Raw genomic sequence first — 19,114 nt, forward strand, 5'->3', positions numbered from 1 at the left:
ATTTATTTGACAATGAACCTTTGATGAGATCTACGGCGTTCTCCTTCTGATCCTTTAGCTCGTAACAATACTATTCATATATATTTATTTATATAACACTTTGTTGCGTAAACACTATAATCTAACCATACAGTATAGTATAGTAGGATATATAATCCTACTAATTTAAGAAGAAAGCGATTAAGAGGAAATCTCGTTTATATCTATAAAATCCTTACTGGCCACTAGGAATTGAGAAGCTCTTTATTTTAAGTGAGTACACACATTTGAGAGATAATTCCTTAAAACTAAAGACCATTACAATCCAATACAAATTTCCTGAAGAATTTTCTCCAAAGGCGGAGTGGCTGACTGGAATAGGCTTTCGGAAAGTATAATTAGTGCCTCTTTGAACTCTTTTAAAAACAGGTTGGATTATTTCTCCAAATGCGCAAATACGCGCGCAGTTTATTAAGTTGCTTGTGTGTTTATCTACATAAATATCTGTACTACATCGATTGCAGGAAAAATAATACATTAATGCTGCAAAACTACGTATTACTTTATATTACATTAATTCTACTTCGTTTTTTAAGAAAAAACTAACTAGTTCTTAAAAGGGCGGCCGGCAAGTGTTTATACTTATATCGAGAGAACTGTCTTTTGTTAACATGGCTTTTACACATTAAGAAAACACTTTTTTAAACGGATTGAAGCTATTATGTAAATAATTATAAGTTTATAATAATAATACATAGCTTCAATCCGTTCAAAAAGTGTTTTCTTAATCGAGAGAACTGTCCGTTTGTTCTGTAAAAAAATATAGCAATTTGTATCAACTTTATATACCGCAAGTGTAGAATAAATCTCGTATGTTTTGATTTCGATTGCTGGCCAAACAGAATTGTATAGAAGGTACCTACTGCCTATCTACTTGCCAGAAATACCGGCAGCGCACCTACTGAAATGACTGCTCTTTTGGGCGTAATCATTAAAAAAAATATAAGGGAACCAGTAGATTTGCTGGCTAATCGTAGGTTAAAATTCAGAAACGAGACTTAGCGGGAACCATGGCTCCCGGATGTAAAAATCCATCACATTTTTGAATGCGACAATCGCACGCAATCTCATTCAGGGACTCAGATTTGGTGCTCGTTTCTGAATCTGATACCTCGTCCCATCAGGCTACAGAACTTCAAAGAATATCAGACTTAACGAAACCAATATTATTTTGTAAAATGTGGTGAGTGGTTATCTATAAAATTTCCATTTGAAGTGCATACAGCTCTGCGGATGTGAAGAAATAATTAAATTCAATTAAATCTGATTACATTGTCCTTACTTGTGTTAATTTATGCGCCTGACCTAGCATTCATTAGCAGGCAAGTATTAATCTTACTTTTGAATAAAAATCAGTTTAGTTATCAAAAAAATCTCTATATTTTAAATACAATAGTTACACATAGAAATCATACTTTTAATTAATATTACGCGGTCAATCCACAACTGTGCAGGATAAAGCAACACATCTCAAGGTAATCGGCAAAATTCAAAATGAAACATGACTTCTGTAAGTCAAAATCAAAACGTTTTTGACATACAGACTATGCGATGTCTTGTCTCTGAAACAGGCTGCCCATAAAGAAATTATCTATGAAACAGATATAGAAATCTGTGGCCTAGACTTAAAAGGCTTGCAACCCCACGTTCTCATTATGTTTTTTTTTCATAACCTCAATTGGAATCATCCACGCAAGTAATTCAGAATTGTAAACCATTTAGACTATTTAAGTAATTCCATTCGGCTCTCAAATTCTCAACCATTAAAACAATAGATTATGACATTAGTCAACGCAAACTCTTGCAGTTGAGAAAATTAATAAAGTTTCAAAATAGGAATTGTTTAAATGTACTTGTGGTCCCACTGTGCATAGTTATCGAGTAGTTAAAGTTATAGAATATATTTATATTCCTTAAACCTGAAACGCCCACGGAGCTCTGCTCAAGTATTTCATCATTCAGCTTCACTGTTCTATATGTCATTTATAAGGCAGTTTTGATCATAAACATAATTTAAAAATAAATGTAGCCATGTGCATAGTATAGAAAATAAACAAATTATTTTCATTTATAACAATGCAGGACATTTATTAATAGTAATTATGAAAAAAAAACTAACTAGTCTAGTCATAAAACTGTTACATAAAAACTTTTCTTGTTTTAAAATTTTTAATTATTTTGAATTTGGAACACGTATATTATTTTAAAAACTTCTTGGATTTCACGTATTCATTGTGTTGTGTTCATTATCAGAAATCGTCGAAACTCCATTAGGAAGCAAGAAATCTTATCGCAAAAAATGAAGATTCTGAAGTTTTCTGATGATTAGCATAGCAGTGTATCTGCTATCCCCTCTCAATATTAAATTTTCAATATTCTAGAGTAAAACGGTTAATTCGCCGTCCCACCGTCCCGTACAATTTCAACGAAATTGTTGAATTGTAATACTAATCTAGAACATGACAGTTGCAGAGGTGATAGCGGCACAAATTTCACATCTACCTTGAACATTTGTAAATCCGTCACTGGCGATAACTGCCCTTTTTGTGCGTCCCGTCGGCTCGTTGCTCGTTTGTTTATCTTATTAAATAGGCTAACTAACCATAAAATTAAATTTAATACTTCAAACGATTTTTCCGATGAAAATTAACCAATGAAGATGTGGTTATGTGTTATACCAGCAATAATATCCAAACCGGAAATATACAATATTAGACACGTCACAACCGGTTATTTGTAAACGTGTTATCTCGATATACTGTAACTAAATCGATGTCCTAGTTTTTGTGAATGCGAATAGAACTTTAGTTCATCTAATAGGAATGTTTCTATTGTATAAATAACGAATTGACTTTTTATTTGCGAACCGGAAGCCACGCAAGAGCTAATAAGTTAATCCTAATTACCCAAGAACGGAACGGAGGCAAGCACAGCCCTGAAGCCTCGACAAAATAGGTGACCCCAGAATAGACACTTCGGAAAAAAAGGTTTCAAATTCCGACTTGTAAACACTAAATAACTTTTATCTTAATATATTTTTATGTTTGTAACATACTGAAATAATGTTATGATACCTGATACCTAGTATCAGGCAGGACTGAATTTTTTTTAATGTTATTTTGAAAATAATTTGGGATCAGGGTGCCTCCACTCCTTTGTTGCCCGAGGCTGCCATACCTCGAAATGCGTGTAGCTATACTAGAGCTAACAGTTCACAACTTTGTTGTACTTAAATCACTTACACACTTACAGCTGATAATAAATATGAAAAGTTAATAGATAAAGCATGCAGCAGTTATCAACAATGTTGGTAATGCTATATCTATGCTAAATTATTTCACGTTCTCTTATTTTTTCTAAGACCAAGGCAAGAAGCTAGAAGAATCTAGATTTTTTTTTTGTAGAACAGAGGGCAAACGAGCAGGCTCACCTGATCTTAAGTGATATGGACACTCAATGCCAGAAGCTTTTAAGAATTAGTACGATCTTTTCTTGAAGTCGAATTGGTTTGGATATACTTCAGTAGTTCCACTTTAGTGGCGATGTGCGGCAAGATTATTCTGGTCATATTACGTGGCTTATTAATTGTTTAATGTCTGAATATATATATATATATATATATATATATCTAAATCACATAATGGGTAACCCAGATACGTAAAAATCGGTTTAAAATATATTTTATATCATCTGATTAGACGTACAACACATTTCTAAAGCATTTAAGTAATCACCAAATATATTTGGTATACTGATGCGTATTCAATTGTTTTCTGTTAATTGATAGATGTTTTCAATTGAATTCAGAATATTTATTTTTTAATCCAGGTCAAAGTTTTATTTATTTTAATTATTAATTGATTTTGTTCTTTTAATTACAGGGATTTCTCGTTTTCAAATGATAATTCTAATGTTAGAATTTAAACAATCCATTTATCGATCAATTTACCATCACGCTGCAACCAAATTTACTGTGTGTGAAAAAGTGTGTGGGTGAAACTGCAGTTTGTGAAACTCAAGATTATATATTAGGTTTGGTTACAAACCAAAATATCATTAATATATTTTAAACAATTTAGACTTATTAACGTCTAAAAAAATTTTATGTATCAATTAACCAAATAATACATAATACATTTTTTTCAAACGCAAGTTTCAGAAATAACACAATGTGACGTAAAAGTTCATTGCGCTCAAAACAAAGCACAATTTGCATTCGTGACGTCTATAATCTTTGGTTTTAATAACATACCAAAGACGAAATCATTACTTTACGAGACAATAATCTCACATAGATGATTAATTCGTACATTATTTTGAATTGCTGCATGAGTTTGTAAGAAATTAATGAAAACCTTGAAAACGTGTTTTAACTGTCTATATATTTATTTTATTATTCAATAGAAAGTCCACTGTCCATGTCACTGTACTCTGTATTTTTATTGTGAGTCTGTGGTCCTTTCGTACACATTTAAATGCATTTGGCGGACATAAATGTGAATTTTTCATAATTAAATAACCTTTCTAGAGCTTTTCAGCAGTCATCGGTCAAGTTGATTATTTGTTTTAACTGCTGAAAACAATATCGTATTTATAAGACTACGTTCAATAGTAATTTAAGCACACAATGAGCAACGATAATGTTACCTGCCAACTTATATTTGTTAACAATGTTATAAAAAATATTAGTACACACACACAGTATAGTATAGACAATTTCTCGTGATTTCATTCGCGATCAAAACATGCGAAAAAATGTTGTTTGTATTACAAAACGTGTTTGAGACGGGAGTTCGAACAAGGGCGGTCAAAGTCCACGAGATTTGCGGTTTGTAGTGATGAAACATAAATATCACTGTGTACATAGGTATTTTTGGAGGTGTGATTTTTAGTATAATAATCAAATTTACTCAACATCATTATTAATATTATAAACAGGAAAGATTAGCATGTCAGGTGATACGACTAAAATTGATAAAAAACTACTGAACCGATGTATACAATTGTTTCACTTTGATACATCATTAAGAAAACACTTTTTAAACCCGACGTTTCGCGGCAAAGGGAAAAATTTAAAGTTATGTAAATACATAGCTTCAATGCGTTTAAAAAGTGTTTTCTTACTATTTGATCATAACTGAGTAATATTTATTTCAAAATATTTTGCTATCTAAAATAAAGATAAATTTGTTTGTAAATGTTTTAGCTATCCATGTTTAAGCGTACAATTCTATCTGGTCCTAGGTGAAAGCCTTGCATCATACAAAGTTTTAAATATGTTTATAATAAACAATATTTCTAATTGACGTATCAGCAAGTGTTTATTCATATTAACGCACAATAAAAGAAAAATCTATTGGCTATACTGGGATTTGAACAGACGACGCCAACACAGCTGACAGAAGCCATTGTAATCCAATAAATGATTAACATAAATTGAAAATCATTCCAAGTAGGCTAAACATATTTATTGACTCAACACTCAACTGAAACTACTGAATGTATTACTCATATTCTTAATTATCAATATGTAAAAGAGTCAACTGATCGCCCTAATTCTGCGCTAACGCGCTGTGCTATTTCTGAAATTTTGTATTATTGCTTTAACCTAATTTTATCAAGTAGCAGTTTCCATAATACCTCAGTTTACGGACCCGTCATAATATTGAAACGAATTATAGCTACATTTATATCTGTGATACATAGTTTATTAAAACCAATATAACAATCAAATATACAGTATTTACAATTTCCTTAACGTACATATTAATAATAAAATTAATTTTAAAAAATTAAATCGATTTTAAAAAGTTTGGTGCCTGTGGCATTGTTCCACGCTGGCAATATTTCCTCGCTGTATTGGCATACTTATTCTTTGAGCGAAGGAAGGTACTATTTTCCAGGCGCCAACTGCAATCTTTAACTAGCGCCTGTGCACTTGAACCCCACGGTCCAAAGGGAATAAAATCGAAGTTGGAGGAAAGACTCTTATATTCGAGCTGTTTTTTATTTTCCATCCTGTCTGCGTATCCGAGGTTGGTGAGTCGGGGCTAACGTGTCCACACGAGTAGCCTGCCATACTAAAGCCCGTCGCATCTTACAAGGTATCAACGACATCCCATCCGGCCACTTGCTATCGCTCTAGATAATTATATTGTTTAAATGCAATAACCTGAAGTCAGTCATTTGTGAAATATTATTAAGTAAATACTAGTAGCAGGTACATATTTACTATTTTCCGATAATAGGAAGAAAGAAAATTGTAAATACATTATGTAGAAATAATTTAAAATCTTATCTTATTAAGATAAATAATAAAAGTAAAAATGCGTAGTTGTCGGTTATCAATAAAGTACGTGTTAGGATAAGATTATATTTAGATGATTTTATCATTCAGCAAAAAAATTCACTCCGCTTGTGGCCTCAATTGGATTTATAGATAAAAACACGGAACTTGTTATCAATTAGCGAATGTTTTTAAACTATCATTTTTTTATTATACAGACAGACGTTTGTTACAACAAACTCCCAAGCGGAATTAGAGAATTATCACTGAATGAATTCAAAAGTGTCGTTAAACGTAAATTAATCAATAAAGCTTTTTAGAAATTTGACGATTATTTAAATGATACTACTAATTTGCTCCAGTTCAAACAATTTGTATGAAATCAAAACTAGGCGATTTAACGACTGGCAGAGAGTTTCTTGCCACTTGTTCTTGCCCGCCCATTAAATTCCGAACTGGTAGTAAATATAAATTTAAAATCAATGTAACATCTTTTCTGTTGACGTTCATAAGTGTACTTGGTTACCTATATGAATAAAGTTATTTTCAGTTTGAGTTTGATGTTTGGCTACAATCCCACCTAATGTTAAGCAATAGGTGACGTATTGGAGGTCACGCCTGTCTATGCCTATTTAATTGCAGCCTAAATGAACCAAAACCTCCTCCTAATAATAAACTCCTGAGTCAAACTGTGGAGTATAATTTGCAGGTATAAACTGATAAATAAATAGTGATAGATAATAGTGGGATATGTTAATAAATGTGGTAAATCGAACCCGAGTTATCTCTGATCCAGTGCGGTATACTCTGTGTATGCCGTGTATATTACATGCAATTAGTTGCCTAACTTTTAAGTTAATGATCGTCAGTCATGATCGAATTTGGAAAAACAAAAATTTTCGAAAATTAATGAGGTTTTAAGAAGAAATTTTAATTAATTTCTATTATCGACATATACCACGTCAGCTAGTTCCACTCGTACTTGATTACTCACTATGTTCCCTAGCTGATATATGATATATTAGAACATTGTGTATTAAATTTCCGAAATCTATGGCTTATAAATTAATTGCTACGGAATGTTTATTATTGTGGCTTTCACTGACACAGCTGAATCGTAATGTCAAACTTAGCAAACAGAAATTAGGGTTTACATTTTTAAAAAATTGTATGTTATGTACATACAATTTTTTGTAAACACGCATAATATCACTAATGTATACCTGAACAGGTCCAGGTTCCGCAACTGAGCGTTTTTAAGGCAGATGCCGCGCAATACGTGAAGCCAGCTGCTGCCTTTTTGAACGAACTCTGCTCCTCAGCATAATGCTGAGCCAGCCAACAACCACAGCACACATGCATTACCTCCTTCCTTCAAGAAAACAGCGTACCAATTGTTAAACGACCGGCATTGAGAGTAACTGGCAGCGATATGCCTTAACACCAGGTGTGCTTCCTGAACGTATGGCCCCTGTGTAATTAAAAAAAACCTTAAAGTAAAGTAAAAGTTTCCGATCTTTATAAATATAGTACTATTCTTCAGTGGTAGTTAAACCTACACTTTAATATATTATTTATTAACGTATCTTAAAACACGTAATTAAAGAATATAAGGTATAAGTAGCATGGCTCAAAGTAAATAAGTTTTGTTTTTTTATTATTTTTGAAAAGAAGTCTACAGGTTTTCCGATGAGGTCGTACTTTGCACTGTGACGGTTATTGACGTAAATATCTGAATATTCCGTATTTAAAGAATATATTTACATATTTAAAGCAATGTAAATAATTAATATGCTTATAAGTGTTTTGTGACGTTATCCACAAACACAATTAAAATTATGGGACGGGTTGGCTTGTGTATTAAGAAAAAATTACCGTAATACAGCAATTTTGGCCTAGTTTCAGCGTTCGACTCTGATCCCTGAAGGTTGAGTTCGATCCCAGGATGTGCACTAATGAACTTACTATATGCGCATTTAACATTTCCTCGAACGCTAAAGGAAAATATCGTGAGGAAACCGGTTTGCCTTAGACCCAAAAAGGCGACGGTGTGTGTCAGGCACAGGAGGGTGCCTATAAAATTGGCAAATAAACATGAAGCAACTAACCAAGGTGGCGCTACAACCTTTTAAGGTTGTAGCGCGATATATTTATAAAATAAGTACTTAAGTTTAGTTTCCTGGCTCAGCAAATAAGTATCGCAATACAGCGAGGAAATGATCCCAGCGTTAAAGGTACATTGCCACAGGAAACAAACATTTTAAATTTGTTTTAATTTTATTTTTAAATAAGTTAATATATTAGTTTTTTTATTACTTTCATTCATTTGTTTGTCAATTCAGTCTATTAATTACTGCGGCATAACTACTGCGAAATAATTAAGCTCATAAAACGGTAGACCTATACTTACTCACCTACTTTACCTAGACCCACTCTTTATACACTGGGGTTACACGAAACTTAGTCAAAAATGTATTGGTTTTGACATGCAGTGGTCATACTTAGAGCTCTCGTTACTGAATACATACCCTTACAGCCGATAAGCCCATCAAACTAGAAATTCTTATTATGTTTCACAAGCCAAATCACAGATTTGTCAATAAAATTTTAATTAGTAAATAATTAATATATTTCACTGTAAAACAAAACTAAGTCGTTGTGTATTCCAAAATGCAAAGCAAACTGACGCCATCACGATTATAAGTACTTATAAAGCAATATTGCCTGTACTTTTTGTTGATTGATATATTAATATCCTATATTTACATATGTGCTAATTATGCAAAATCATTCTAAGAGAACTACAGATACTGGCAAACATCTTGAACAAATTGTCCTTGGCTGCGCAGAAGCGATTTTCAGGTATCACTGGGAGGGAGGGGGCGGAGGGAAGTGACGTGTCGATCGCGTGATTGGTTATTTGGTAAATCAGTTGACGTTTGTGTCCCGCGCTGACATGCGCAAACATTCCCCCCGCTCCCTTGTTCAACGGTCAAGAAGTTTTCCGGTATGTTCTATCCATGATTGTAAACATATATATAATCAATTGTAAACATTGTGGTAATAATAATAACTTATTTATTTCAGATTTTATCCCTGTATAGTTTTAGACTTAGTAACAATTCGATCTAGTTATGTTAGTATTAATAATTAAACAAAAAATTAATTAATAATAACCGTCCCGGCCGTCACTTGCCCTCCTTTTCATTAATTTAAATTTAAACTCTTTTTGTATTTTGTACAAAATATATTGTTTAAATTTATTTATTTGTTAACACTTCCTTGAAAATATACAGAAATATAGTACAATTAAGATAATTAAATGAAAACAACGAGCGAAACCTTCTAGGCAACCGCTGTGAGAAAAAAATATAGAATAAAAATGAAATAAAAATAATAACGTAAATTCGGCTGTATAGATGTGCTATATAGATGAGCTGTATAGATGTAATAGATGTGCGCTCGTGAAAACAAAAAAATGTATACCTACTATCTAGCGTCACATCCTGACCGTGGATTAGCACGACTGATTCTTTTTTAAACGTTTTGGAAACAGGTGAGATTCAGCGCTGAGTATGACTCCCGTACGTCAAAAACGTATTAGATTTTGACATAGAGAAATCGTAGTCTAAATATGGTTTATGAATCCCTAAGCCTGAGCCCTGAGACGGATTATTATTTATTTGTAAAGGCTTTCGGTAAGCGAGTCAGAAACAAAGTTTTACTCTTGTACGTCAAAAACGTATTACATTTTGATATACGGAAGACCTGGTTCCTCTCTGAATTTGATGGTTAGGTTAGATTAGTTCTAGATCATCGTATGGAATAATAAAATTATGTAAACATATTAGCATTTTACGTCAAAGACTTACAGACATTAACAATACACAAGTGCATAACACGTGATTTTGTCGTTGTATAACACTTGAGGGTAGCTTACTAAATACGTCATTTGTAAGAGGTGGGTGATAAACGTGTTGTCTATATTTCTATATTAACATTATAAAGGAAAAGAATATTATTGTAGCGAATAAACTCAAATTTTCACCATTACATCTTCTACATTCTGAGTAAAATACGTATATTCACAAGATATTTAAAAACATAGGCCGCCAGTCGAACCAAAAACAGATATCTAATAAACTTATTTTAAACTCGCAAGACAATAAATATAATTTAACATTTCTATCTTAGAATATTCAGGAAATTAGGCCTCGAACTAAAATTTCCCGAAGATCTTACAACGAAAATTAAGAAAGTTTTATATTGTCATCACTTGACTATTAAACGCCGAATCTGAATTCTCCTTTGTTACATATGGCCAATTGTTCTGTAGGGCTGTGAAGCTTCGACAATTAAAGAACATACCCTCCGGCGCTAAGAAGCATTTGAGATGTGGTGATATCATTGCATGCTCGTATAGCCAGGATCCAAAAGGTCTTTAAGAAGTTCTTAATCAGTTTTGAATGTCAAAAAAAAAAATATGCAGAACATTAAACAAAGGAAAGCTACCACTACCACCTCCTTCAATTAATGGGTAAATCCAGGGTAAATGGCGTGTAGAAGGAAAACATCATGGCTTCCCAAAGTTAGTGAGCGAGGATGCGGATGCTGCATCTAGCACAAGATACGCTTTAAGAGAGTGACGGCCATCCTCCAGTTATGGAGAGGCACTCAAAGAAGAGAGGCCGTAGAGTAATAACCTAAATTATTCATAATTTGTCAAATGGACCTTATATTCTTTATCACAATAAAATTTCAGTAGATATCATAAAATCGATACAGTACACTTTTAATTATAGTTGACATTCTACATACGCAAATATGGAAATTATGCACTTGTTCGCATAATTTTAATATTAATTATTATCAACATTGTATACTTTTAACAGCTAATTAAAATATAAACGTGATTTTATTAATATTAGTAAGTTTCTAGACATAAGAAATGTTAGATACAAACAAGATTTTTAAATTTACAGACTAGATATAATTTAACCAATTACTTATTTTTATTTATTTATAGCCGAAATACAAAATATGTATATTATAAGTATTCTTTTTCTTAATCTAAGATAACCAATTCTGTGTGCCTACGGGCAAAAGCCTCCCCCATTGTCCACCATTTTACTTTGTTGTACATCAATCTCGTCCAGGTCTTTCCAGCCATTTCCATGAATTTACGGCCCACCTTTTACATTGCCTACCTCTGTTTCTTTTATCGCCTCTTGGTTGCCATAGTGTTACAGTTTTGCTCCATTTATCTGCTCCTCTTATGGTATGTCCAGCGCATTTCTATTTTAGTTGAGTTTTATATGAAACGTCAACAAACCTTGTTATCTCTTAAATTCTTGTTACTTATTTTGTCAATTCTTCTTTTCTTTATAATACTTCACTCCATGGCTCTCTGGGAAATTACTTATAACTAGAAACAATTAGGAGTATTCTTTTAGTATATGTGTTATGGAGAAAGGTTCTTGTGCTCTTCCAATGAGCTAAATAATGCTTGATCAGTCTTAAGACTGGTCCCACTATGTTTATTCCCTACAGAAGCGCGAACTATGACTCCGACTCGCCAATTATAGTCATACGGCAAAATTAATCCTGAATCTTACCTTACGATTTCCTGCCATTTTTCCATTAATCTACAAGATACAGAGCAAAAGATCATTATTTCATTTTGATCGGATTATTTATACAGGCGCTAAAAATTTCATATAACTTGCTTGTGAAATGATAAAGACCAGTAAATACGTGTATCTATCACATTTTTTATAATTTGACAAATAACGACACCTTGTGTTTAGACTCATTACGATCTAGAGCGAATCGCACGTGTCAGGGTCACTCAGTCATAGTAATGATTTACACATTATGATTTACATCTTCCTGACAAGGAAGGACGTCATGACCCCACGTGGGCCGGTGTTATCCACTACTAGCACTATACTATCATATTAAACGTACATTTACATTAAGGAACCATCATACATTTTTTATTTAACTCTATTGCTAAATTGATGTCAGTTTATAAATTATAAATTATCATTAGTTTTTCTGATAATTAAAGTAAATTTACTTTTATCGTCTTTGGATGCACTAAAATGTCTTTAGTTCAAACGGTTTTCACATAATCTAGTTTAGGATACAGACATTAGTTGAAAGAATAATGTCGATAATTATAAAATTAGTTTTGATATGATATTCAGTGTAAAGTCGATGTAACGTCCCTCGCTTTAACAACGAACTACCTAAAACCCCTCAAGTTTGGTTAGTTTAGCTTGTCTTCCATACAATGATACACTCTACATAGCATTAACCATCCTCAATAGCGAGAAATAAATATAAAAAGTGCTTTTTATATACTTGATATACGCAATAGCGTTCAAATAAGACTTGTTGTTTTATGTAAAACAACATACATTTTTCTAATACATATTTCCAATTAACGACAACTCTTAACAACGTCAAAATATGCACAGTCCCTTGAGTGTTATATTGAGTTTACACTAAGATTTACACTAGATTACTGACTAAACTATTTATTTAACGAATTCAATAATAAGTAATTACATACATTAAATACTGTCCTTTATTTCTAATATATTAGTAACAAAAAGGTCATATTACTGTGGTCTAAACACATCATTTTAAAATATAAAATATGTAAGTAACCGTGTTCAAATTAAATATATAAATCGTAATAACATTCAAAAATTAAAAAAAAAACAAGTGAAGAAATACTTAAACCTCGGCTTTATTGTAATCTTGAAATATTAGGTTTTTAACTTTTCATCGTTTTAACCATACAAGCAAAAACTTAATTCAAACAGCAAAAACGCCTATATTTATATAACAAGTGTTTCGTACATCACATAGTATTTAATATAAGGAATAAATTACTTATGAAACCATATTTTGTTAGCAGGTAGGTTGTATCTTATTTCGGCCATACAATGCGCCAATGGAGAGATTGGTCACACTGAAGTATTTCCGATATAATTCTTTACTTTACTTAGGGTTCTTCAAGAAAAGGGCGTACCAATTCTTAAAAGGCCGGCAACGCACACGCGAGCCCTCTGGCATTGCGAGTGTCCATGGGCGGCGGTATCACTTAACATCAGGTGAGCCTCCTGCCCGTTTGCCCCCTATTTTATAAAAAAAAAAAAAAAAAAAATCAGATGAGCCACCTTCCCGTTTGGAAGTTCGTTCTATTTCTATTTATTTATTTAACAGCATAATATAATAAAATAATATTATGATACATACAAAACCGCTGTGGTTGGTATAAACCGTAGCAGTATTGTTTACGAACGCGACAAATCTATATAAAAGTAGTTTTTCAAGTAGCTTTTTATGTTGGTTTACGTTTCGATCCTATCCTAATCTAATAACTGACTGGGAAGTCCAATTATGAGCCGCGGTATCCAAAACTTCAACGTTCTCTCGCCATTTACTTTGTTTGCTCTCGATGTACAGAGCCAAACTTGCGTTACCGCTGGGATCTGTACGTCATGCTCAACTCGTATTTTTATGTTAAAGACTCATCGTCCTCAAAACGCTCCAGATGCTTCCATGCTGAAAACGAGCCTCAGACGTGAGCTGCCAATTGCAGAGAGAGAAATAGTAACATGACAAAGCTAAAACACAATTAAATGAAATAATTAATAAGAATATTTTTTTTTATACGAATAACGATACGTTGCCAATTGAACCCAAAAATTAAGAATGCGTTTCTTAAAGCAACTGAAGGTCAATTAATCACTAGGTCCCTGTAGAAAATACAGCGTTTGAAATTATATATAAAAGAGATATTTACTAAATCGCGTTTAAAACCCATATCATTCTTAATCGACACACAATATGGTTAGAACTAAGAAATGTTTTATAATTTTAAATTACTTTAACAAGAATTTTATTATAAATAGATGAAAATTAAATTTAGCAATATATACGTTTACTTATTATAAACCTTTGTGATTATAATCCTCTACTGAAGTACTAAAGTGTATAAATAATTTCAGATTCGCTTCTTGATAGCTCTGTTATTGGCTGGATACGTCCTCAGTGTCCCAGTCGATTCTAAAATCAAAGAGGCTTCAGAGGTCTCAACTCCAGCGCCAGCAAGAAATCTTGACACAACAAAAACGGGTGCTGAAAAATCTGCTCTGACCAAAGACTCTGATTTGGAAACCGAGCCCAGTGTGTGGTTCAGTTACCATCACAGCATCCATAGTGTTCCGGCTCCCTTGATAATTCCAAGGCCACGGTAACCTATTAATATATTATTATTTCTTTATTTTAAAGGGTTTTGTGTAAAATCAAAAGCAAAATATATCCCTTATCTTGTGCGATAGAGACGAAATTTGTTATGAAAGAGCTAGGATCCCTGACTCATGTATTTTTTTACTTAAAAGGGTTCCCAAATCTTATAAGCACGTTATATATATATTGGGAAAATAGAACACGTTTATAAGTATTATTTTTGCAATTCGTGATAAGCCTACTTATAATTTAACAACAAATACTGTAAGTTATATACGCGTGTTCGGGAATGGGAATAAGATTACAAAAGTGCGTGTGGTGCGGTAAGAGAGCCGGCGTGGTGGTTATGTCATACGTCAACTTATTACAGATAAATTAAATTTTTCATAATACGTTTTATGATTATTATTTTCGATATAGTGTTGTGATAGTAACATAAATCCCACGCCGGTTTTTAAAAAATATCTTTGGTAGTGCATTGAACAACTCTGCCATTGAATCTTTAACATTTCTTTTTTTTCCAGAGTTTACGCGTCATACTACGCTGATTACGCGCCTTATTATTCATACTGGAATACATGGTAATTGGTAATTACTACTAACGACATAATAAATAAATATATATTTAAATAAAACATGTATTAACGTCCTGAGTTTTTATTTATGATCATGATGGTGGTTTTACGTCGGTGGCTTGGTACAAAGAATTAATAGCAATATCGGATGACACAAAAGCCATAGACTTTGCAAGTGTTGCCAATGACAACGTGTCCATAACAACTCTATTGGCAACGTGATTCAATTTTGCTCCTTTTGATTGCGCAGTGTACTTTAAAGCTAGTTTTATAACCCTTTCACAAGCTAGAGACTTTGATGTTGCACTCTTCGCTTCTTTGCCCGCTTGTTGGGCTGCCGTTTTAGCCAAATTCATCATTAAATCTTGATGGTTCGACATACCATTTTTGGCATATTTTACTGACATCTGGACTTCAATTGATGCCGTCAACGCACGTCGCATAGCCACGACGCTTGCTGCAGTCAAATATGCTACATCACCAGCGTATAAAATTGCTTTTTTAGCTTTTATTTCCAATCTTTCGAGCTTTTGTTTCGTCTTCTTTTCATTGGCTACATCATCTTCTACTTCTGGCTGATCGATTTCCATTTCAGCTATGACATCTGGGTTAAGGGTGTATATTTTTTCTTTTGGGTCGACCCAATCATCAATAAGATTCGGTGCACTCATTTCCTGGTTGTCAAGTGTTTGACTGTCTTGTGTAATGACATGAGTGGTATTTAATTTATTCTGTACTATAATTGCATCCGTATCATTTATATCATCATTAACTAGTGCATCCAGAATTGTCTGATTTAAAAATCCTTTCGAGGGAGATGGCAGAGCTCGTTTTTTGCTTTGAATTATATTTACAGACTTCTTTGATAAATTAACAGAATATCGAGTAACATTAAGTAGTCTGCTTGGTGCTTCCGTTGAAGATATAAATATGGGTCTATTTAATATAATATCGTAAACTGTAGACTGGCTAGGTTGTGGTGTAGAAGCTACAATGTTAGCATTGTTGGGTAATATAGATCTCTTTTTACGCAGGGAAAGATCAACGGACTGTTTTTTCGATAGAGCTGTAGCGTAAGTTATGTCTCTTAGTGCTGATACAATTGACACTTCCGCAGCAATTTGAGACAAACCATAAACTAATCTGTGTAATTCAGGTTCTGTGGAAGCTCTTGTGATAGTAAGAATATGTCCTGATAAAGTTCTTGAAATGTAGTCAAGGATGCGTCGAGTCTCTATGGCAGTCATGCCCTTGGTTTTTCCTGGAGCGTCTAAAGCCTCGCGAGTTATTCTTGTTAGCTTATCTTGAATCTCGAGTTTAGAAAGTATAGCTGATACCAAATCTTTTGATAGTTGATACAAAGTTTCTTCCATTTTTGGATTGTGGGTGACATTTTTTGTCGCTTTTGTCACGGAATTATCCAAATGCTTGATGACATTGTAAGGTGAATTCATTGGTAATAATTTATCTCCAACTGAGGTTAATTGATTTCTAAAATCATGAACTGGTGATATCCCTGCATGGATGGTCTTGACCTACCATAGAAAATAAAAATCATAATTAACACACCTTACCGAGACATTATCCCTACAGTGCCTATCAAACAAATCATTTTCCCTGCGAGACTTAAACCGAGAATCTGTCGACTTAGGGTCCTTCAAGAAAAGAGCGTACCGATTCTTATAAGGCCAACAGTAGCGAGCCCTCTGGCGATGTGAGTGTCTATGGGCAGCGGTATCACTTAACATCAGGTGAGCCCCCTTCCCGTTTGCCCTCTGTTAGTTAAAAAGACGTGTGTACTTATGTACACGTGTTTGAAGTTATACTTCTTAGGCGCTAAAAATCTTTAAAAAATATATTATATTATTATTCTACATTTATATAAAAAACGACACTAACAATAGAAAAAAGGAATTTAATACATTGTAATGCTGAATCACATAATAAAATGTTGACTATAGCTAAAATCAGGGTGTCGGTTTTTTGTGACACATCATTTTTCCCTAACGCGCTAAAAGAAGTATAACTTCAAAAAATATCAAAGTCACAATTATACGCATCAATTTAAACAGCTTCGATGTGCTCTTCAATATATACACTTAAACTTATATATGTTTATAAATAAATTATCATGGATATGTTGCCATAACGAATTGACACCAAATTTGGATTACTCACAATCAACAAACCAACCACGAATTTCAACATTTTTATTCCAAATAGCGTTTGAAAAATACGTTATCGTTAGGAAATAAAATCATTTTATACAGTCAATTAGCTACGGTGTAAATTAATTGAAGTAATAAAATTATTAATGATTTCAGAAGTACTAGAAACGAGAGCGGTAGCAGCAACATATCAGCATCTGGTTTCGTGTTATAATTTAATTTTGTAGGAAAGCGATGTGCCAGGCTCCCTCTTTTGACGAGAATACTGATTTATGATATCTTTTTAGGTTTTTTTAAAGAACAGAGGCTCACCTAAAGTAAAGTGATATCGCCGCCCACAGATACTCATTGCCAGAGCGCTCGTAAATGCATTGCCGGCATTTTAACAATTGTTACGCTGTTTTTTTGAAAGACCCTAAGTCGGATTGGTTCTGAAATACTTCAGTGAGCAGATTTCATAGCGGTGGTGCGCGGCAGAAACATTGTGGAACGGCGGACGTCGAGGTGACATGGGTGGAATATCGTGTTCTGCCAAGACGTCCGAGGCTGTAACTCAGCTGCAATGTAATCGGAACAACTCCTCTAAACACACTCCGTGGTAAATGCTTTACACAAAGGCGGTGAATATTTAACAGAACAGATGTTTTTATTTTGTATTGTGTTACCCATTATTGTGATCGATGCGATAACAATCGTGACGGATCACCGGACGGATAACCGAGGCATTCCTATTTGAATACACCCGTCTTTCAAATATGCCTGGCCCAGGGCAGTTCCAGAATTTTATTCTACATATAATTCAGAATAAATTATCAGTGAAACGAGCGCAAATATCGCCATTACTCACTACGTTGGTCGCACACTCTTTAAAGTTGTAAATAAAATAATATTTACCTCTACTATCCTGCGAACGAATTGAACATCGTTATACGTCGTTTACTATGTTCTATTCTTCTATACACATACAAGGGCCGATAAACATATTCACTGTCTGCTGTATTTAAATCTTTTATACTATCCACATTTTCCATATTAGCTGTAGCCAATGATATTATAATCAAATACAAATAGAAGATCCTCATGATTCAGTGTTTGCGTATAAGAAAAGAGAATACATATATAAACGTTTAAGAAATGTGGTAATTAATAACATTTACTATATAAATAGATTAACATAGTTACCTATTTAGTGATAATTATTATCGACAGAGTGGTTAATTAAACCTGCTGCTACGTGTTCGATTTCATTTTGATAGATATTTATTTATTAAAGTTTACCACATCATACATAGTACTTTTACGGTATCTGTAAAAACTCTTGTATCTAAAAAGGAATGACAATTTAGATATACATAAATGTTACGAAAAATACACTTAAAATGTACAAGTTAAAATAAAAAATAACAGAATTTTTTGTTAAGCACAAAAAAATACCAGAAAAACAGCGGATGCTTTCATTAAAACCAATCAGCGAATATATCCAGCTCCGAATAAGTACTTAATCCGTTAGTGTTTAATCCGTTGCAATCGCAAAGTATTCGAGAGGTGGTGGTGAAACAGAGGTGCCTAAACTCTAAACTGGGACAAACTATGTAAATTAAATAGGTACTGTAAAATGACTCTCGGTAAGATGTGTTAGACAATCGTAGAAACTCACTGAAGTAATACATTTATGGGGTTGAGATTAAAATTATGGTTTTTCATTTTCTATGGGTCTTCAGGGCCATCCATGCAGGAATGTCATCAGTCAACGATTTTAGATTTTAAATCACAAGTTGGAG

At 33.2% G+C, this 19,114-nt stretch overlaps 1 protein-coding gene and 2 long non-coding RNA genes across 4 annotated transcripts; 1 reads left to right on the forward strand and 2 right to left on the reverse strand.

Moving 5' to 3' along the window:
- Nucleotides 1–5,593: 5,593 nt before the first annotated feature.
- Nucleotides 5,594–9,138, reverse strand: LOC123713211. The gene is made up of 3 exons (XR_006754162.1): nucleotides 8,854–9,138; nucleotides 7,549–7,796; nucleotides 5,594–6,180 (listed from the first exon to the last, which is right to left on the reverse strand). It is a non-coding gene; the product is annotated as an uncharacterized LOC123713211 (long non-coding RNA).
- A 5,028-nt stretch (nucleotides 9,139–14,166) lies between these two features.
- Nucleotides 14,167–15,236, forward strand: LOC123713550. The gene is made up of 3 exons (XR_006754204.1): nucleotides 14,167–14,191; nucleotides 14,350–14,594; nucleotides 15,115–15,236. It is a non-coding gene; the product is annotated as an uncharacterized LOC123713550 (long non-coding RNA).
- LOC123713549 lies at nucleotides 15,232–18,397 on the reverse strand. 2 transcript variants are annotated; one of them, XM_045667269.1, is made up of 2 exons: nucleotides 18,228–18,397; nucleotides 15,232–16,700 (listed from the first exon to the last, which is right to left on the reverse strand). In XM_045667269.1, exon 2 carries the CDS (start codon nucleotides 16,617–16,619, stop codon nucleotides 15,258–15,260), a length of 1,362 nt encoding a protein of 453 aa, XP_045523225.1. In that variant the 5' UTR covers nucleotides 16,620–16,700; nucleotides 18,228–18,397; the 3' UTR covers nucleotides 15,232–15,257. The 2 variants fall into 2 exon arrangements, with proteins under 2 accessions (XP_045523225.1, XP_045523224.1); XM_045667268.1 differs by lacking the exon at nucleotides 18,228–18,397 and adding an exon at nucleotides 17,344–17,478.
- Nucleotides 18,398–19,114: the final 717 nt, after the last annotated feature.

Source organism: Pieris brassicae, chromosome 8 (genome assembly GCF_905147105.1).
Source record: "Pieris brassicae chromosome 8, ilPieBrab1.1, whole genome shotgun sequence".
NCBI classification, from domain to species: domain Eukaryota; kingdom Metazoa; phylum Arthropoda; class Insecta; order Lepidoptera; family Pieridae; genus Pieris; species Pieris brassicae.